The 22,920-nt window shown below is 40.7% G+C and overlaps 1 protein-coding gene across 1 annotated transcript in view; it reads right to left on the bottom strand.

Moving 5' to 3' along the window:
* Positions 1–21,987, bottom strand: part of AKNAD1 (AKNA domain containing 1) — a 40,033-nt gene extending 18,046 nt beyond the window's left edge. Inside the window, exons 1-6 of the mRNA XM_030324594.1 lie at positions 20,998–21,987; positions 18,595–18,634; positions 17,828–17,976; positions 17,672–17,734; positions 12,390–12,520; positions 4,527–4,683 (exon numbers count right to left, since the gene is read on the bottom strand). Of these exons, the coding sequence (XP_030180454.1) occupies positions 4,527–4,683; positions 12,390–12,520; positions 17,672–17,734; positions 17,828–17,976; positions 18,595–18,634; positions 20,998–21,987 (1,530 nt within the window). The remainder of the gene's footprint in view (positions 1–4,526; positions 4,684–12,389; positions 12,521–17,671; positions 17,735–17,827; positions 17,977–18,594; positions 18,635–20,997) is intronic.
* Between the last annotated feature and the right edge of the window lie 933 nt (positions 21,988–22,920).

Here is a 22,920-nt window from a genome sequence, read left to right on the forward strand (position 1 = left end):
ATGCACTGCAGTTGGAGAAGCCCTGATCTAGAACAGGTGCCTCAGACTGGTGTTTCCTGAGTGCTGAGAGAGTGGGAAACATTAGCAATACCAGCAGCTGTCTCCAGCACTAACACCCAAGGTGTTAGTATAAGAGCCATGTGATCTCAACAATGCCAGTTTCAGAGCCACATTCAGTAAGTAACACTGGTTATGGTCAGAGATTCAACCGAATGAACTGAACTAAGGAGGACTGGGCTGCTGGACATGACCCTGGAATCAGAGGACAACCTTATGGCCATTTGATCTAGTTACTTCATGTTGTTGTTGTTGTCGTTTGGGATTTGGTATTTTTGTTTTGTTTTTTAAGGAAGTTTTTAGAATCAGTTCTTAGGCTACGTTTGAGTCTCACTTTGGAGGATTATTTGCCTAAGAGTCAGTGGGAATTTAATTTCAGCATTCCTGGGATAATGGGAAGGAGCAACCTAAGGTAGGGTGTGATGGGGACATCATGTGGCCACTCTCCCTCTTTCCTCTGGGAACTTGTCTGAGAAGGAAGGGGCCTGTCTCTGTGTTGAGGGAGCTGGTAGGGGGGCCTGCAGGGCTGAGGACTCAGGGCTGTGGGGCCAGGCCGCCAAGCCCCTCGGAGGAGGGGGTCCTCCTGCCGGGGTGCCCTTTGTCCCCTCACGCCCACATGGGCTCCAAAGGATGGCCCCAGTGTTCCTTGGGAATCCATGGAGGCACACAGAGGGACTGCCTTTAGGGTTGCAGTCCCAGGGGAAAGGGCTCCAATCAGTTCCCATGGGAAAGGGCACCAAGGGCTCCAGCATCACCACCCCACCCCTAAGGCACCATCACATCCTACCTGGGGTCCTTGTCCCCAGACTCTTCACCTACCTACTGCCTTCTCATCCCTCCCTCCCAACCAACTCAATTCAAATCTTACCTTCCCTGACCATGTCTCCCGAGTGACTTTGCCCTCCCACAGTGAGTGACTTTTGGTCACATGCCATTACTTAATAGTCACGAGAGCTAACACCCAGGTATGCTTTCTATGAGCCAGGCTCTGTTTCACATATTTTACTTATATTAACTTGACACTGTAACATCATGCCAATTTCTAACAAGCTGCCGGGTGATGTTAATGCTCTTGGTCTGGGGACCACACTTGAGATTATTTCATTATAAATTAATTGGAAGTGCTGGGATTAAAACTCTGTGGGCCTAAAATGATAACAAAATTATAATGAGAAGTAAACAATAATTCTGTTGGTTCAGAGCTTTACAGTTTGCAGAGACTTTTTGCAGAAGAGGACTTGGAAGCTTGGGCAGATCTTATTATCTTTATTTTACAGAGGAGGGAACTGAGGCACAGAGAGGGTTATGTAACTTTCCCAAGGTCACAAAGCTGATGAGTGACAGAGCCAGTACTCAGACCCAGGCAGTTCGGCTTCAGAGTCACAGGAATGTATAATGTTAAATGCATCGCACTTTTTTTTGAAGAAGAAGACCAAAGCAGGAGGCATCACAATCCCAGACTTTAGCCTCTACTACAAAGCTGTCATCATCAAGACAGCATGGTATTGGCACAAAAACAGACACACAGACCAATGGAATAGAATAGAAACCCCAGAACTAGACCCACAAACATATGGCCAACTCATCTTTGACAAAGCAGGAAAGAACATCCAATGGAAAAAAGACAGCCTCTTTAACAAATGGTGCTGGGAGAACTGGACAGCAACATGCAGAAGGTTGAAACTAGACCACTTTCTCACACCATTTACAAAAATAAACTCAAAATGGATAAAGGACCTAAATGTGAGACAGGAAACCATCAGAACCTTAGAGGAGAAAGCAGGAAAAGACCTCTCTGACCTCAGCCGTAGCAATCTCTTACTCGACACATCCCCAAAGGCAAGGGAATTAAAAGCAAAAGTGAATTACTGGGACCTTATGAAGATAAAAAGCTTCTGCACAGCAAAGGAAACAACCAACAAAACTAAAAGGCAACCAACGGAATGGGAAAAGATATTTGCAAATGACATATCGGACAAAGGGCTAGTATCTAAAATCTATAAAGAGCTCACCAAACTCCACACCCGAAAAACCAATAACCCAGTGAAGAAATGGGCAGAAAACATGAATAGACACTTCTCTAAAGAAGACATCCAGATGGCCAACAGGCACATGAAAAGATGTTCAGCGTCGCTCCTTATCAGGGAAATACAAATCAAAACCACACTCAGGTATCACCTCACGCCAGTCAGAGTGGCCAAAATGAACAAATCAGGAGACTATAGATGCTGGAGAGGATGTGGAGAAACGGGAACCCTCTTGCACTGTTGGTGGGAATGCAAATTGGTGCAGCCGCTCTGGAAAGCAGTGTGGAGGTTCCTCAGAAAATTAAAAATAGACCTACCCTATGACCCAGCAATAGCACTGCTAGGAATCTACCCAAGGGATACAGGAGTACTGATGCATAGGGGCACTTGTACCCCAATGTTCATAGCAGCACTCTCAACAATAGCCAAATTATGGAAAGAGCCTAAATGTCCATCAACTGATGAATGGATAAAGAAATTGTGGTTTATATACACAATGGAATACTACGTGGCAATGAGAAAAAATGAAATATGGCCTTTTGTAGCAACGTGGATGGAACTGGAGAGTGTGATGCTAAGTGAAATAAGCCATACAGAGAAAGACAGATACCATATGGTTTCACTCTTATGTGGATCCTGAGAAACTTAACAGGAACCCATGGGGGAGGGGAAGGAAAAAAAAAAAAAAAAAAAAAAGGACGTTAGAGTGGGAGAGAGCCAAAGCATAAGAGACTGTTAAAAACTGAGAACAAACTGAGGGTTGATGGGGGGTGGGAGGGAGGGGCGGGTGGGTGATGGGTATTGAGGAGGGCACCTTTTGGGATGAGCACTGGGTGTTGTATGGAAACCAATTTGTCAATAAACTTCATATAAAAAAAAAAAAAAAAAAAAAAAAAAAAAAATAAATGCATCGCACTTTTAACATTCTGTAACCACACATTTTGTTTATTGTATGTGTCCCTCACAGAAATGTAAGCATCTGGAGGGCAAGTAATTTGTCTGCTTTTTTTTTTTTTTTTGTGTTTATTTATTTTTGAGAGAGACAGAGTGTGAGCAGGGGTGGGGCCGGGGCAGAGAGAGAGGGAGACACCAAATCTGAAGCAGGCTCTAGGCTCGATGCTGTCAGCACAGGGCTTGATTCCGGTCTCAAACTCACGAACTGTGAGATCATGACCTGAGCCAAAGTCGGACGCTTAACAAACTAAGCCATCCAGGTGCCCCTGCTTTGTTTACGTTCTACCCCGATACCTGAAAAGTACCTGAATGAATGAAGGAATGAATGATCCTAGCAGTAGACTCTTTTTTCAGGGCTATTTATCACAAAGTTACAGAGTTCTCATTATTTCACAGCAAGTGCTGTAAACTCGGGACCAAATAAAGAAGAGCAAACCCAGACCTGAGGGAGCTGCTGGGCGGAAGGCTAAGCTGACTCCTGGGCTCCCTCGCACCACCTGGAAGCTAGTTCAGGTTCAGAACTGTAGGCATAAAGTGCTGTGAACCTTGGAGACAGTTGTGAGGTGTTGAAACTATTAAATCCACAAGGGCTCAGAGGTTACTATACTGAGCATTCATGCTACACCAGGCGTTTAGTCAGATGTTTGGGATAAAAAGATAGGTACAAAGGCACAGGGACAAATGAGACACAGTGCTGTAGGGGCACAGAGGTCTGAACAAAGAATTCTGCCTGGGATGGGGAGGCATTGTGTCAAGGTTATATAAATGGATGAAATTTTGCTGGGCAGGTTGTTTTGAAGGGGCAACTGCACTTCTCTGGCAAGGCTAATATTTATATAATCTTCAGCATTTTGTTCTTAACTCTAACAAAAACCTATTCAGATTTTGAATGTCAGCCACAGGCAAATTTTGTCTGAAACAAAAGAGTCAATTTAAGGCAATTATCCAGATGATTCAGTTTCTCAGAACTTTAATTTAGTCTGAATGTTCTGATAGTTGAGGCCACAAAGACAAAAAGTGTAGAAATACTGGGTGGTGATTGATTTGAATTCCTAATCTTGCATATGTAAACAATCCAAAAGAATTGAACTTGAGAGAAGGAAAATGCAGAAGTGGACTCGTGGAAAATAGTTCTTCCTGCTGAGTATGTTATTCTTTATGTAGAAGAGGGAATATAAAACTATTAAGAAGAAAAATTATTTCTTCCAGGCACGATCCACAAAAATGTTGCTATTCATCCAGAAGAAATAGCTTTTCAGTGGTTCATCAGTTTAAACTGCGTTGTTACATCTTAAACTATTAAGATATTTCAAAAACCAACACTTAAAATATCTTCTAATTTTTAAAAGCTGGTTCCATGGGACTTTGGAAAGTTAAATTTTCATGAGATATTAAAATAGAATTCATGAGTCCATGAATTAGGATTCTATAAATGCATAAAAAACATCTTTTCCTGGCATAAAATTAGGCTGTAGGTTACTGTATTACCTCATTTGAGGGTGGAGAGGATGTGGATGCCAAGTCATCAGGGATGATTGGAGAACTCCCGGGAAGACAGACGGCTGACGTATATTTGCCCTTATTAATTTTCTCCTTAACATCTTCAAGTAGCATCTCCAACTTGAAGATTTCACCTTCCACTTCTCTAATAAACATAAACAAGCATCTTATTGGATATGTAGTCAACATTCTAATTAGTAACAACAGTTCTTGAATATAGCATTGGTCTATATTATTAAGGTGGTTTGGCTTCAGACAGGAAGGATAATGGACACCCGCCCTGACATGCATCCTGTTTAGAGTTTCATTCCAAAGGCCTGGGCTCTAAAATCCTCATTTTGTTATTCATTAGCTGTGTATCCTTGGGAAAATCACTTAATCTTCCTGTGCCTCCAATGTCTCAACTATAACATGGGAAAACAATACTCTGCTTACCTGGATCTAATTATTTTGAGATCCCTTACTGTTCTTTTTTTTTTTTAATATTTTTTTTTACATTTATTTATTTTTGAGAGACAGAGAGAGAGAGAGAACAAGTGGGAGAAGGGCAGAGAGAGAGGGAGATGCAGAATTGGAAGCAGGCTCCAGGCCCTGAGCCGTCAGCACAGAGCCCGACATGGAGCTCAAATCCACAAACCACAGAGATCATGACCTGAGCTGAAGTCAGATGCTTAACTGACGAAGCCATCCAGGCACCCTGAAATCCTTTACAGTTCTAAGAGCTATGATTCTATGGAAATAATGATTTATATCAATTGAAAAGAGGAAGGAAATGAACTATCTGAAGAATTTGATTAACAAGCTGGATCTATATGCATCTGTACATATATATATATACATGTATACATATATGTATATGTGTAAATGTATCTATAAATATAAATACCTATTTTACCCAGGAAGAACCCATTTTCCTCAAATCCATTACATTTATAAAAATTTACCTTATATTAATCCACAAAGAAGAATCTCAACAAATTCCAAATCATTAATAATTATATCACCGTTTTCTCACTAAGATCAGGAAAAAAGCAAGGAAGTCCCTTCTCACCACTCCTTTTCAACATTGCATTGGAAGTCCTACTTAATGCAATAAGAAAAGAAAATATAGCGGGGCGCCTGGGTGGCGCAGTCGGTTAAGCGTCCGACTTCAGCCAGGTCACGATCTCGCGGTCCGTGAGTTCGAGCCCCGCGTCGGGCTCTGGGCTGATGGCTCAGAGCCTGGAGCCTGTTTCCGATTCTGTGTCTCCCTCTCTCTCTGCCCCTCCCCCGTTCATGCTCTGTCTCTCTCTGTCCCAAAAATAAATAAACGTTGAAAAAAAAATTAAAAAAAAAGAAAAGAAAATATAAGGTATACATATTGGAAAGGAAGAAATAAAAGTGTCTTTGTTCACAGATGACATGATTGTGTAGAAAATCCAAAAGAATCAACAGAAAAACTGGAACTAATAAGCAATTATAGAGAAGTTACAGGGTACAAGTTTAATGTACAAAAGTGAATCACTTTGCTATATACTATCAATGAATGAGTAGAATTTGAAATTAAAGACGGTACTATTTACATTAAGATCCAAAAAATGAAATACTTAGGTATAAATCTAACAAAATATATACAAGATCTGTATAAGGGAAACATAAAATTCTGATGAATGAAATCAAAGAGCTCAATAAATGGAGAGATATTCCATGTTTATGAATAAGAAGACTCAATATTGTCATGATGGCCATTCTTCCCAACTCAATCTATAGATTCAATGCAACCCCTGTCAAAATCCCCGCAAGTTCTTTTGTGGCTATTGACAAAATGATTCTAAGTTTATATGAAGAGACAAAAGACTCAAAATAGCCAACATAATATTGAAGGACAAGAACAAAGTTGGAGGACTGACACTACCCAACTTCAAGACTTACTATAAAGCTACAGCAATCAAAGCAGTGTGGTATTGGTGAAAGACTATACAAATAGATCAGTGGAACAGAATAGACAACCCAGAAATAGGCCCACATAACTATAGTCACCTGATCTTTGAGAAAAGAGAAAAGGCAATACAATGGAGCAAAGAAAGATAGTCTTTTTAACAGTTGCTGCTGGAACATACGGACATCCATGTGGAAAAAAGAATTTGAATCTGGACACAGATGTTATATCCTCCATAAAAATTAACTCAAAATGGATCACAGGCCTAATGTAAAATGCAAAAGTATAAAACTCCAAGATAACATGGTAGAGTACCTAGATAATCTTGGATATGGTGATGACTTCTGAGATACAACACCAAAGGCATTATCCCTGGAAGAAATAATTGATCAGTTTGACTTCATTAAAATTAAAACTTATGTTCTGAGAAAGACAATGTCAAGAAAATGAGAAGATAAGCCACAGACCAGGAAAAAATATTGGCAAAAGACATTTCTGATAAACGACTAGTACCCAAAATATACAAAGAACTCTTAAAACTCAACAATAAAAAAACAGACACAACCCAATTTTAAAATGTGCTACAGACCTTAATAGATATCTCACCAACAAAGATATAAAGATGGGAAATAAGCATATGAAAAGATGCTCCATATTATAGTTCATCAGAGAAATGCACATTTAAACAATGAGATACCACTATACGTTATTAGAATGGTCAGAATATGGAATGCTAACAATACCAATTGCTGGCAATGATGTGGAGCAATAGGAACTCTTATTCACTGCTGGTGGGAATGCAAAATGGTACAGCCACTTTGGAAGACAGTTTGACAGTTTTTTTTTTTTAAATTAAACATATTTTCACCATACAATCCAATGCACTCAGTATTTACCCAAAGGGGTTGAAAACTTATGTCAACACAAAAACGTGAACACATATGTTTATGGCAACTATATTCAACTTGTCAAACTTGATAGCAACCAAGATGTCCTTCAGGAGGTGAATGGATAAATAAACTATGGTACATTTAGACAATGGAATATTATTCATCACTAAAAAAAAATGAGTTATCAAGTTGTGAAAAGACATGTAGGAACCTTAAATGCATATTACTAAGTGGAAGAAGCCCAATCTGAAAAGTCTACACATTGCATGATTCCAACTATGTGACATTCTGGAAATAGTAAAAAGCAATAAATAGCAATAGTAAAAAGATCAGTGGTTGCCAAGGGTTGGGGTGGGGGCAGAGAGATGAATAGGTGGAGTACAGATGATTTTTGGGGCAGTGAAAATTCTCTGATGCTATAAAGATGGATACAAGTCATTATACATTTGTCCAAAACCATAGAATGTACAGTACCAACAGTAAACCATTAATGCAGAAAATGGGCTTTGAACAGTTAGGATCTGTGTAGGTTCATCAGTTGTAACAAATGTACCACTCTGGTGAGGGGTGATAATGGTGATAATGCATGTGTGCAGGCAGAGGTATGTGGGAAATCTCTGTATCTTCCTCTCAATTTTCCTATGAAAAATGCTCTTAAAAATTAAAGTCTTAAAAAATTAAAGTCTTAAAAATTTGATCACTGGAAATTAATAACAAAAAGATAGCAACAACAAGAACAAACAACTAATTGGAAATTTTAACACTCATCTTACTAACTCTTGGGTTAATAGACATTAAGGATACTCTATAAGTGAATAATAAATGCGAAAAAAACATATAAAACCAATGTAATGTAGCTAGTGCAGTACTCTGAGAAAAATTTATAGCTTTAGCATGCATTTACAAGGGAGCAAAGTTCAAAATCAATAAACTAACTATCCAAAACAGGAAAATAGAAAAAAGAACTACCAAATGAACCCCCCAAAAGGAGAAATAAATATAATTTAAAAGAATTTGATTAATAAAATAAAACATTGTCTTTGAAAATATCTATAAAAGAAACCACTGGAAAGTCTGACTGAAAAGCATAAGTAACATTAAGAATGAGAAAGGAAATATGCCAGAAGAAAAATTTTAAATCAAATGGGATTGAACAACTTGATGCCAATACAGTTTAGAATCTAGATGAAATGGACAAGTCTCTATAAAAACATAAATTATTAAAATCTACTCAAAAAGAGGTAGGAAATCTGGAAAAAAACTAGTAACCAGAGAAAAATAGAAAAAATAATCAAAAATCCACCAGCCCAAAAGGCACCAAATCCAAGTGGGATTATGGGTGAGTTCTAGTAAGACTTTAACCCTTTTGAAACATAAAAAGAAAAGGGAAAAATTTCCCAATCATTCTATAACTAAACATTAGGATATTTATGAATACATTTTATTATTATATTAATAGAGTTAGGAAATAAATTAAATAGATTTCTAAATCCCATTTGAGTAAACATTAAAACATTAAAAAAACAAATCTAATCCTAGTAAATCAAGAATAGAAGAAAACTTTCTTGATAAACTTATCTACTTGAAACTACAGCAAGAGTCATACTTGAAAAAAATCCCATTACTGTTTGGAATATGAAAAGAATGGTTGCTTTTGCTAGTATTATTTAACATTGTTTTGGAAAACCTAGCAAATAAAATAAATTGATTAAAAAATATGATATATAAGAATCAGGGAAGAAAAGATAAAGTATAAATATTTAGGGGGAAATGGGAGTTGGGGGAACCTGTCATTATTTTCAAATGCTATGATTGTCATACCTAAAAACTAAGACAATCAACAGCTAATCAAAAAACACTATGAACAGAAATACATAAGATAGCCCAGCAGAAGTTAAATATATTGTTTTTCTTTATTTCCTGTATATCAGTTACAGAAAACATCTGTTAATAATGCTGAGAAAACCTACAAAATAGGTAGGAATAAATCTAACAAAACATGCATGGAATCTGCATGAAGAAAACATGCTCCTGGATGGGACTACTCATTGCAAAGATTTCAACTCTTCTCTAATCTGTAAATTCAACACAATTCTGAACAAAATTCGAGTGGCATGTCCCTAAGGAAGTTTGGTGAGCTATTTATAAAGTTTATTAGTAAGAAGGGTGTTCAAGAACAGCTAAAGAAAATTTAAAGAAGAAATATGTCAAAATATACACTAGACTATAGTAATTTATTTATTTATTTATTTAATGTTTACTTTTGAGAGAGAAAGAGACAGAGCATGAGTGGAGGAGGGGCAGAGAGAGAGGAGAGAGGGAGACAGAATCTGAAGCAAGCTCCAGGCTCTGAGCTGTCAGCCCAGAGCCCAACACAGGGCTCGAACTCACAAACCATGAGATCATGACCTGAGCCAAAGTGGGGCATTCAACCGACAGAGCCACCCAGGCACCCCTAGACTATACTAATTTAAAACTGTGTGGTTAATGTAGAAATAGAAACGCAGATCAATGGGATGGAAGAGAACCAGTCCTATCTATATGTGGAGAGTTTTTTATATGATAAAAGTGGCCTTTTCATCCCGTGGGAAAGGCTGCTGTACTCAGCAAGCGGTGGGACAAAGATCCATGCATGGAAAACTGTTGATAATCAAGTAAAATATAGGAAAATATGGTCTAATCTAGCAGGCAAATGAGAATTAAGCAGAGGACAAGGAGAGGCTGAAAATTTGAAGGAAGTTCTGAAATGGTGGAGATAGACCTGAAGGTAGTGGGAAGAAATGGGCCCAAGGACCAGGGCCAGATGGGTTGGAGGTGAGTGAAGGAAGAAAGAGGAGGTGAAAACATGCAGATCTGGAGATGGAGAAAAGACATTTTCGAGGGATTTTGTGATCTTTTCCGTAAAGCAGAAGACAAGATTGTATGTTGATAATATCAGAGAGAGGGATTGGTGGAGGCAGAACCCCATTTCTTGACTCCTTGACTTCTGGGGTCAGCGTGTGAAATGACTATCAGACTACATTCTGACAAACAAGATGCATGAAATAAAAGAACTATTTTTGCATATTACCTTTTATTTTATTTTATTTTTTTAAATTTTTTTTTTAACATTTATTTATTTTTGAGACAGAGAGAGAGCATGAACAGGGGAGGGTCAGAGAAAGAGGGAGACACAGAATCTGAAACAGGCTCCAGGCTCTGAGCTGTCAGCACAGAGCCCGACGCGGGGCTCGAACCCACAGACCACGAGATCATGACCTGAGCTGAAGTCGGCCGCTTAACCGACTGAGCCACCCAGGCGCCCCGCATATTACCTTTTAAAGGCAATAATACGTTTGTTGTGTTTTTTTAACGTTTATTTATTTTGAGAGAAAGAGTGCATGGGAGAGTCAGAGAGAGAGAATCCCAAGCAGGCTCCACACTGTCAGCACGGGTCTCAAACTCATGAACCACGAGGTCATGACCTGAGCAGAAATCAAGAGTTGGATGCTTAATTACTCGAGCCACCCAGGTGCCCCAATAAGGTTTTAGTAAGAGCACATAGCAGACTTAAACAAGTAATTAGCCAATGAACTTGCAGAATTCTTTCCCTTGCAGAAAGCCATCTACAATGGCCTTTAGATTCAACACTTAGAAGGTTCTGGACAATTAATTGTATGGGGTTCTGCTCACTGCCACATTATGCCCATGCGAGAACAAGAGGACCAGTGTCAAACCGAGCAGCCTTGCTTGCTCTGAGGTGGTTTTAACCGAGTTTCGGAGAGACTGGGTCCTTCCCTTGCCCCAGTGTTGAAAGCTTTTCCTGTATATGGGACATAATTACAGCTGAAACTTTTTTGATTTATACTGGGTCCAGCACACTGTGGGTGTAACTAGGATATAAATAAGGTGTTGCATAACTTTGGTCTGAATGTGCACAGAGGCCCAACTTTAAAATGACTGCCTAGACAAGTGGGATTCCTCGGAAAATAAATATCCTTACTCTATTAGTTTTTAAATAAATAGTGAAAGTATGTAGAGATCTTTCTTTTCCCAGAAAACAAAATAAGCCTTTGGGCAAAAAAAAATCAATATTAAAACTTCATCCTTGCTGTCTAATTACTCAGTATTGAAATAACAGTAGACAGAGATTTCATTCATTTTGAAAAGGTGAAATTGTACTTTGGAAAAAATACCTCAGGACACTAGTGCTGAAATATAAACCATTAAAGTAATCTGGCATCAAGAAAGATTCCGTGTAAAAATGCAATGAATAGGAAGAGTTGAATTTACAGAAATTAAGTCTCCTAAATGGATTCTTTTAATTCATACCAGGAAATTAAATGGAAACAATCCTAGCCTTGAGTCCTGGAATACATCTTAAAATTGTTTGGATTGGAGAGAGAGGAGCACAGGGCCATAAAAATGGCCAGTTGGAAACTTCAGTGAGTTTGCATCCAAGTTTCTAATGTGAATTAACTCAGAAGTCATTTTGACTTCAAGCTTTAACATTTTCCCTAAATTTATCAGGCTTTGTGGGTTCTTCACCCCCACATTAACCAACCTAGCAATGGTCCTCTCATACCCACTGCCCCTTTGGAATTGTCTGTGGATAGGAAAGAAAAGGGGGAAAAAGGGAAGGACAGAAGAACCAGGCAGGGGAGACAGAGGAAGGAGTGGGATGAAGGCCAGGACACAAGGAGCTTAGAGAGAAGGCCCTCTGGGGTTAGCGTGTGAGCCTTTCCAGGATTTTCTTACACTGTTCTGGGTCTCAGAACCAGTTATGACACACAACAAAGGGCAGGATTGTAGTACAAAATTGCTCCTCTGGGGGACAATTGTTCATGTGGAGGACTCCACCTGGGTCAGTGCCCAGGACAGGACTTTATACGTAGCGGGAGTTCCACACTGTTTGTCTCAGGCGCTAACACTTGTTCACTGATGGCACAGTTTTTGCTGACCCTAGGCCAGGGGCTGTGCAAGCATTAAGCCAGCAGCCATATCAGAATCCCACCTGAAGGAGGTTGCCTCTGACCCCTCCACCTCACACAGTTTAAGCCTGACCTTTCTGGATCAAAGTCACTGACAGCTGGGGATTCATGCCTGTGAATTTGCTTCAAAGCCAGATGCTTCTCCTTGTTGTCCCTAAACTCCTGCTCCAGTAGTTCAAGATGTCCCTGCAGTTTCTCCAGGACCTGTAGCAGTAAAGTCACCAGAATCACGCATGAGTGGTTGTTTCCCCCCAAAATACAAGAAGGGTGTACACTATGGTAGTTTCAAAATGAAGCCACCATCCTTCTCCTGGCAATTGTTTTGTTTCAGAGACTGACATCTAAAACAGAGGCAACCCAGGCATCTCCACATTCACAACGCCCTTCTAGCACACAGCTTTTTCAATACGGCGACTTCCGATTTCTTCCCCAGGGCCCACTCAGAGGCCTCTGAACTCCTTAATAGGATATCAATAGTCCTGTGCTATTGCAGAATGGCTTTTAGCTTATAGAGCACTTTCCTGAGCATTATCTTACTTAATCCACACATCAATGTTGTAAATGTTGCAAAGTAGATTTTATTATCTCGATTGTATATGGGAGGAAATTGGAGCTCTAGGAAGTATGTCTGAAGCCACAAGGACCTTAAAAGAGACTGAAGTTAGAGGATCTGAGTTTGAGTCTATGGCACTTGGAGGGATGGGGCATTAGGAAGTTTAGCCAGAGCTTCAAATGGGTCTTCTAGACGTCAACACATGCAGCCTCGTGCAGATTAACACTTACATGGTGCAGGTTAAGGTCTGGTCTTGATGTATAGAGGTTTCAGCACTGCAGCCCCAATAGCTAAATATTCCCTGAGCACTGCCTATACGTGCCCCTGGGCCAAATGTGTGAGAAATACAAAAGTTACATCAGTCTCAGGGATTTTATTCCAGTTGGGAAAAGAAACGGGATTCAAGGACTTTGCCATGGCACTTTGCCATGGCTCAGTGGAAGAAGTGAGACCTACATCAGGCTTGAAGGATGCTCAGGAAGGCCTGGACCAGGCAGTGTCCATGAACATGGAGAGGAAAGGATGGTTGGAGGGACACAACAATAGGGTTACAGGATCAGACACCCCAGGGTTCAAGTTCAGACTCTTTCACCTAATAATTATTATGATTTTAGTCAGTTTGAACTCTAAACTTTAGTTTTCTCATCTGAGACAATAATAGCCCTCACCTCATACTGTGAAAATTAAATGAGTTAATGCTTAGTGCCAGGATCATCACCATCATCATTATTAAATCTGAATATTATTCCAAGTTTGGAAACATATTGACCATAGGGCATAAAAAATGGCAAGTGTGGTAGATGTCTTCCATGTTCCCCTCACCCAGATTTGTCCTCCATCTTTCTCCGTGCCCCAGCCAGGAAGCTGACCTTCAGTGGACTGCACCAATAGGCTCCCCTGCCCTGGCATTGGTTTCAGTCAATGGAAAACAATGACAGAAGAGAGGAAATGAAGAAAGATGAGGTAGGGGTCTTTATTTCCCTGATGTCCTCCTGCCTGTATCCCAGTGGATTGGCTGTGTCTCTCTACCAAAAGCAGAGCTTGTCAGCTACTCCTACCATTATAGCTACTCTCCCTAGGCTCCAATATCTGCTCTTCCTCCTTTCTTTCTTCCCCACTGTTCCTTCTATGAGATGCTTTCTGTCCCTTATTGGTTTCCCTTAACCTTACCCACACTGTTGTAAAATGATGCCTTATTAAACTCCCCTCAGTTGTTCCATCGGAATAAACCATCTAGTTCCTGCCAGGACCCTGCCTGGTACTACTGTAAATCTCACTGACAATGCTCAGGTTTCTAGCTTGGGAGGCGGAAAGAATGTGAACCCCTGACTAAACTGAGGAATTTGGAAAGGCTAACAGATTTGAATGGAGCTGTCAATGTTGGACATGTAGAATTTTCAGCAAGAGTGGGAGAGCCAAGTAAAGATACACACAAACATTTGGAGCTGTAGATGAGAAGGTAGGACCAGGAATTTAGGAATTGGTAGCATGCAGATAGTGAAAACGTAAGAAGGAATTAGGTGTTCAAAGGACAGAGAAAAGAGAGAAAGTCAATTACAAATTATAATTTAAGATCTTGGGATTTAAATTGTGTTATATCTCAGAAGAAGATAGGGCACAGTTTTCTAGCTATAAATGTACCTCATGTAATCCTCATGGCAACTCTGAGATAGGAAGTGCCTAAGATCGTACAGCCAGTATATAGAACTAAATTGTCTGTTCCAACATCCAGATGCTTTCCATTCTGTTGTGTTGTTCATGCTGAGAAGGTTAGTGTCGCCCTCTCTGGCCTTCTTCCAATGCTGAATCAAATGGGCCTGGAAATCTCAGGCCAAGGCTGACACTGTCAGGAATCACCTTGACTCTCATCTCTGCCCTAATATGAATCCCCTCATATCCTCTAGCATCAAGGGGAAACTTCCTGGATTGAGGCCTCAGAAGGCTAGTGCCTTGAACCAGTTCCCTCTGCTTTGCTCAGCCCTTTAAAAATCTATGGGGCACCTGGGTGGCGCAGTCGGTTAAGCGTCCGACTTCAGCCAGGTCACGATCTCGCGGTCCGTGAGTTCGAGCCCCGCGTCAAGCTCTGGGCTGATGGCTCAGAGCCTGGAGCCTGTTTCCGATTCTGTGTCTCCCTCTCTCTCTGCTCCTCCCCCGTTCATGCTCTGTTTCTCTCTGTCCCAAAAATAAATAAACGTTGAAAAAAAAAAAATCTGTGTTCTCCCAGTTCCTGAAAACCAGACTTTTTAAAAAAATTTTTTAAATATTTATTTATTATTTTTGGCAGAGTGTGAGCAGGGTAGGGGCAGAGAGAGAGAGAGAGAGACAGAATCTGAAGCAGGCTCCAGTCTCTCAGCTGTCAGCACAGAGCCCGATGCAGGACTCAAACCCACGAACTGTGAGATCATGACCTGAGTCGAAGTCAGATGCTTAACCAACTGAGCCACCCAGGCACCCCAAAACCAGACTTTTTTGATATCTCCTTTATCATTCACTGCTTCACTCTGGCAATCTGGCTTTTACAGAATCACTTCATTAAATAAAACGGGGCTTGTCAAGGTCCCTCATGATCTCTTGGTTGCCAAATCCAATTCACTTCTTGATTTTTTTTTTCCTGTTATTTGAACATGTGTTGTTGTGGCCCATACCCCTTTCTTTTCTTTTGGCTTTACAGCTCCGCCCCTTGCAGGTCTGCCTTGAGCTTTGAGGTCACTGCTTGTCAGTCTCCTTTGAGGAACCCTCTTTTACCTGCCCCTGTTTGCTGATTCTTTCCTTGGGCTTCTTTACTGCTTACTCTGCAGGTTTGCCTGGGAGTAAACTTCATATACTTCATAGCTTCAACCCACAACTATATCCAGATTTACATTTCTGGCCCAAGCAACTCCTCTGAGGTCCAAATCCATTGCTCTAATTGCCTACTGGATCTTTCCAATTGGATGTCCTACAGGGACCTCAAAATGAACTTGGCACCTTGCCTCCTGCCTGCCTCCCACACCCATTAGGAACTGGATCTTCCATTTTTAGTCCTGGCCTTGGTTGCCCACGCTAGAAATCTGAAACTCATCCAAGCCTCCTCCCTTCCTTTCTTCTCCCCTCTTAATGTGCAACCACTTTGTTAAACTCTTAGATTTGTCCCCCTTTACATCCTCATTGCTAGTTTTGGTTCAGGCGCTCATAACTTGTTACCTGGAGTATGGCTTCCTAGCCAGGCTTTGTCCCTAAGTCTTGCCCCCATGGTGCTCACCATTTCTTGGCTTTCAGTCCTCCAGTGTTGCCCCCTCACTCAACCTCAGGGTGAAATATAATCTTCTTAGCATTGTTTAAAGGTCTTTCATGAATAGTCCTTGTCTTGTCCCTTCCTCTTCACCACATGAACCCTGGATTCCATCTGACTAATTACAGTACCACACGATTCCTCATCCCATCAGGGTTTTCTGTCCCCTGTGCCATTGTGACTGGTGATTCTTTTTCTTGGACCACTGTTTTGTAACTACCCTGTCAATCTCATACATATTCATCCTACAGTGCCAAACTCCAAGGTCAGTCACTTCCAGGGAGCCTTGCAAAGTACCCTCTAACTGTCAAGGGTGAGCCGCTTCTAAGCTGCCATTAGCATTATTTCTCAAGCTTCATGTTGCTTGTCTATTTACCTATCTGTTCCCAGGAGACTGTAAGCCACTTGAAAAAGAAATTGTTTCTTTATCTCCAAATCTCTAGTGCCTGGTACAGAGTCTTGGACACAGGAAGTACCTGATAAGTATATGTTGAATCAATTAATTAATTAATTAATAAGTTATTTAATTAATACAATAGATGAATGAGAGTGATCAACTGTGTCTTAACATTTGAGTCCTCCTTTCCTCTGTCTATACTGTCTGGTTTCTACCGCACAGCCTGCCATTGCTTTGTTCGTGCTCCTTCACATCAGGACTTCTGACCACCTGCCTTGTTGCTGACCCAGTGGCCTGAATGACGTCTTTGACTTTGCACATTTCTGGCTCTAACAATCTCAGCTTTTTGCCCCATTACCATGTTCCACCCCAACTTCCCACAACCCTGGCACTGATGAACTGTGGTTACAATATAAATTAGTGATTTGATTAAATGCAACAACAAGCAAGGATGTGAAAATCACAGATTTTCATCTGAAAAGCATAGTTTTAAGATCAGGTTTGAATTTTCAAAGTTTTATATGTTGAGTTGTCAGATATTGGCAAATTTTATAATCTGTATCCCCCAGGACCCACCAACTCTGGATGGACTTGCCCTGTATAACAGCTGGCATGTTATTCTCTTAAGCCTACCATGGTCTCAGATTTATTGTTGGGTGGCCACTGAGGAATAATAGCCATAAGTAATAGACTCCTCTGAGAATGAACGAGGGATAAATACACATAGAAATAGAACTCTAAGTTCATTTAGCTCCTATAACACAAACCCCTGAGCCAGATAATCAAGGAGATCCTGAACCTCAGCATGTTGAGAGGTCGGGTAGAGGGAAAGGGGAAATAGTATAAATTAAACGTTGACAAAATTTTATACTAGTTACCAAATATATCAAGCTTGAAATAGATTATTAAAGGTCTTAATTCAATTCAATTAATCATTAATAATTAAGGGTACAACATATGTGAAACACAAGGCTAGGCCTCTGGAGGTCACAGCCCTTAATCTTCAGCAAAACATTTCCACCAGAACATTTCTATGCCCCCCAATGTAGAGGAAACATGGTGCTATAAAGTCATTCATACTTAAGCACATCAAATTCCCTAACAAAGATGTTTAAAACTTGATAAAATTTTTACCAGCTTCTTGTCTTGCAAATGACAAGGAGAGTCCTGTGCTATGCTTTTGGAAAATTCTTGTACCTGTAGTGAAAAAATGCAATATTTCATTAATTGCATGATGTCTTATGTCTGAATTTGGTCACTTCTATTGGTCATAATCTTTTAAAATATTACTTTAGTCTTCAGTTGGTCAGTCTGTTCTTTTAACTTCTGGCACATCTGTTTCCCTTCAGTTATCTTTTGAAATATGTAAGAAGAACTTGGGCAAGGGTCTTTCTGAGAGGTTGATGACACCTTAAAGAGACTTGTCTCAGATTCTATTCCTGTATAAGAGAGAATAAGTTTTGGCTTCTGTTCATCTCAACTTCACTGCAGATTTATGAAGTACTAAAAACAGAAGTCTGTGGCAACCATCACCATTTGCTATTAAAAAAAAAGTTTTCAGGGTGCCTGGCTCAGTCAGTTAAGCGTCCAACTTCAGCTCAGGTCATGATCTCACTGTCTGTGAGTTCGAGCCCTGCATTGGGCTCTGTGCTGTCAGTCTGAGCCTGGAGTCTGCTTCAGATTCTGTGTCTCCCTGTCTCTCTCTGCCTCTCCCCACTCATGCTCTGTCTCTCAAAATATGAATAAACGTTAAAAAAAAGTTTAAAAAAAGTTTTCAAAATGTATATCTAAGTCAGAAGTTTAAAAATGCTAGTGGGACACCTGGGTAGCTCAGTCAGTTGAGCATCCAACTTTGGCTTAGGTCATGATCTCACAGTTCATGAATTTGAGCCCCACATTGGGCTTGCTGTTGTCAGCCTGTCCGCACAGAGCCTGATTCTGATTTTCTGTTCTCCTCTCTCTGCCCACCCCCCTGAATTTGCGTTCTCCCAAAAATAAATAAATAGTAAAAATAAAATAAAATAAAATAAAATAAAATAAAATAAAAATGCTGGTACCTGTGAGATTGTCTTGGTGAATATGTATTGTGGGCTCCATCTGCACAATTAAAGGATAAGAAAACATTATTGTTGACACAGATCAGTGACGCCATTATTCAAAATGATCCAAAATGTTGTGGTCATCATGGAGGCAGCCCAGAGTTGTGTCAAGAGCTGGGCTCCCAAAGCCAAGGTTGAATTCCACTCTGACACTTACCTCCCAGGTGACCCAAGGCAATGACTCCATCGCTGTAAACCTCAAATTCCTCAGCAATAAAATAAGGGTACAAATAGAACCTACCTCCTAGGGTTGTTACAAGGATTAAGTGTTAGATATTACCATATCTGTTACTACTACCATGTTTGATACTATTGTGGGGAACATTGAAACGTTTCTCCTAAAACTGGACCATGCGGTCCATGAGGGCAGGGGCCATTGTTGGTCTTGTCAGCAGCTCTGTCACTGGTACTCTCACTAACACCATGCACACAGTAGCCACATTCTGGAGAATAATATAAAATAGTATGCATTAAGTTCCAAAATGTATGTCATGATAGTGATTGTTTACTTGTCATAAGCTAACAGGACAGGAGCTTAAATTCCAGAGTGACTCACCTTGAGAGTCTACACATAAAGCTCAGAAACATGCTAGTGCCAGAGAGCTAAATGGTGGTGGTCAAATTAGACTTTGGTTATTATGAATGTCTCAACTATATGACAGATAGAGAACTGATAGAGTCTAGTTCTCCAACCTCAATTAGCAGGACTAGAGAAAATAAGACACCTGACTTTAGACTTCCATTGCCAGAGAGAGGTGAGCCTAATATCCATTTCTGTTCCTGCTAACCTCAGGGCACTGAGGACTGTGCACCCCTGTGCACCCAGGGGTGGGTGCAAGCAGAATGAGGACCCCTGAGACTTGCCAATGTCAGACATAGAGAAGCATTCCAGTCAAGGCCAAGTGGAGCTGCTAGATTCAGGTATGGGGGGGGGGGGGGGGGGGGGGGGGGGGGGTGGGGGTTGGGGAGGGATTCTGTTCAAGCTCCCCAGAGCATTCAGTTGCTAGAGAAGGGAGTTGAAGCATGAAGGAGTAGAAATGGAAACAGGCATAGAGTGTTCAGTCCAGAGTGCCCTTCATACAAAGCTTCAGGGAAAGATCATACTGTCCTGACAAAGTGCCAGAGAACTGAAATGTTTACTTTGATCATTAATGTGAATTTACCTTACCACCGAATCTTAAATAATCAAGGCCCTGAGCCTCAACGTGTTGGGAGATAGATGGGGGGACGGGGAGATGAGGAAAGGGGAAATAGTATAAATTAAACATTAACAAAATTTGGTCTTTGGGAGTTCCTGGCTGCCTCCATCAGTAGAGCCTGCGACTCTTGATCTCAGGGTTGTGAGTTCGAGCCCCATGTTGGGTGCAGAGATTACTTTAAAAAAAAAAATCCCGGGGCGCCTGGGTGGCGCAGTCGGTTAAGCGTCCGACTTCAGCCAGGTCACGATCTCGCGGTCCGTGAGTTCGAGCCCTGCGTCAGGCTCTGGGCTGATGGCTCAGAGCCTGGAGCCTGTTTCCGATTCTGTGTCTCCCTCTCTCTCTGCCCCTCCCCCGTTCATGCTCTGTCTCTCTCTGTCCCAAAAATAAATAAACGTTGAAAAAAAAAAAATTAAAAAAAAAAATCCCAATATAAGCATTTAAAAAATGGTACTAACTAGTTACCAATGTAGCAAGCTTGGATTATGTTATTAAAGATCTTAATTTGATCTGATTTAGCGTTAATAACTAAGGGTGTAATATATAGAAGACACAAGGCCAAGCCCCTAGGGGAATTAGGCAATGGAAAGATGAAGACAAGGTTACTGCCCTCCACAGTACTCAAATCTAGTGGAAGAAACAGATATTTCCAAATTATTATGATCCAAAACAGGCTGAGATAAATGCTCTGACAGAAAACTAAACAAAAGAGGATGTGAAGGACTGAATGGGAGTGGGAGTGAGGGTCTGAAAAGTCCTGTGGCCAACAGGGAATTGAAAGAGGCCATGAAAATGACCAGATTTTGAATAGGCATAGGTGGGATGTTCCATGGAAGGCAGGAGCTCAGTGGGTGAGCGGCCAGAGAGCTTGGGGACCAGCCAGGTCACTGAAGATGACTCCTGAGGGATGGGAGCTAAGTTTATAAGGGTAGGATGAAGCAAAAAAAAGCAGGGCAGCGGGGGGACTCAAATTCCAGGTCAAAGAGTTTGGAATTTATACTATTGTGTGTTGTTTGTCCAGCCCCTGATTCTTCTCAGGAAGACACCCACTGAGCTTCTGAGGGGTCAAAGACTAGAAGTCAGTTCCATGCACCTTGCAAAGGCCCACTGATATGGATGGGAAGTTGCCCAGATTATGCATTTCCTGGAGACTACTTTTACTCACCTCTGTCTGTTGTGAAGAATCAGTAGTTTTCCTTTTCTGCTTTTGTTTTTCAATACAATTTGACCTAGATATGCTTTCTAAAATATCTTGCATCATAATTGACTTATCTCTCAGTTTAGGAGAAAGGCTGGCTTCTGTATCTATTATAAGTGGCTTATTAATTATGTTATTTTTAGGGATTTTCACTTTGGGAGCAACCTTAAAGAAATCAGAGAACTGGTAATGAACCTGGTCATGGCCATATTTCAACCAATTGCCTGAAATTGCTTTTTCAGTCTGTTGTTTCTGGGGTGGCTGCCCTTGGAAACTTTTTGGTTTATCACGTAGACTCTTGATCTTAGTTAGAAAATTTGAAGTTTCTTGATAGCTGCTCTCTCCAGCAACCACTGGCTCTTCTAAATTAGAGGTGTTTTCTTCTCTCATAGTTCGAGAACAATAGAGCTTATTGCTGCTTTCATCATCCCTTTTGGGGCTGAGAGGGCCTGTGAGTTCCGGGGTTTGTTCTTTTGGCCAAGAATTCTTAGCATAGTGCAAAATAATATTTTTAATAATGGCTTCATCAGAACAGCCAGCATTAGAAATCTCAGGGAAAGTTTCACAATTAATGCCTTGACCTTTTAAGAATTCCTCTTTGGAAAGATGATGGAGTAAAATATCAGAAAGGTTTGACTTTGAAGGGTCTCTTTCATTAGCTGGAATATTAAGATTTATGGTGGATTGTTTCTCTTTATCATAGTTTTTGTTAACAACAGTTTCAGTCATTTTATCCCAAGTCTTGGTTATGTCTACATTTCCACACATCTCTTTGTATGTGGCCTTTTTTTGAGGATCATCTACTGTTGACATAATTTGATATGAGACATCAAGGATGTCATTTTTTGAGGTAAAATTGTAATCGCTGTATATCTTAATTTGGGAGAAATCCCTACCAAAAAGCAAATGTTCCTGTGGCTTAGGAGTTGTGTCTTCTGAGAAACTGGCTTCCTCCATGTATGTGCAGCCTGACTTCCTTTGTCCTTTGCTGCCTCTTTTTGATATTCTTAATTGTAACTGTAGATCTTTTGGTTTTCATTGGTTGTCTTCATTGTGTCTCCTAGTCTGTGCAAAACAAGAAGAACGTCATTGTTAAATATATTGGAATAATGTATGACACTATGCTTATATTGCTGTCTATACCAGAACAAAATGGATGCTTTTCATTTAGGGAAATTCAGTTATAAATATGAAGGCAGAATGCTCAGCCAAGTGGTATATAAGCAAGGAATTTAAAAAAAAAAAAAGGTTGGGAGGAGGTTTTACATGTTTCATTCATTAAATTTTGAGGGAGAATTTGATCTCCAGTTGATGAGCACGTATTTTTCAATCTCTCTTAGGAAATGCTATTTGGAATATATATTCCACAAAATAAGAACTTAGGGTGAAAGTGAAAGATTACTATTTTAAAGTAGCAGGGCTAGGGGTGCCTGGATGGCTCAGTCAGTTAAGTGACCAACTTCAGCTCAGGTCATGATCTCATGATCATGGATTCGGGAATTCGAGCCCCACAGCTGGCTCTGTGCTAACAGCTCGGAGCCTGGAGCCTGCTTCTGATTCTGTGTCTCCCTCTCTCTCTCTATCCCTTCCCTGATCATGCTCTGTCTCTCTCTGTCTCAGAAATAAATAAACATATAAAAAAGTAAAAGAAAAAAAAAGAGTTTCTTATGGTTTGCCTCCCTCCCTCTCTGTAAAAAAAACCATCCATTTAGATACCTCTTCTCAACTTGCGAACTCGTGGAACAACTCCTTAGAAGCAGTAAGATTTCCTCCAGTTTTAGGTGGAGTAACTGAGGCTCTGACTCAACCAGGGGGCCTGCAGCCACCAGCTACCTCCCTTGACCATATAATGACAGGGTTGGATGAGTGGATCTCTGCGGTTCTCTCCCC

The sequence above is a fragment of the Lynx canadensis genome, chromosome C1 (genome assembly GCF_007474595.2).
Source record: "Lynx canadensis isolate LIC74 chromosome C1, mLynCan4.pri.v2, whole genome shotgun sequence".
NCBI lineage: Eukaryota > Metazoa > Chordata > Mammalia > Carnivora > Felidae > Lynx > Lynx canadensis.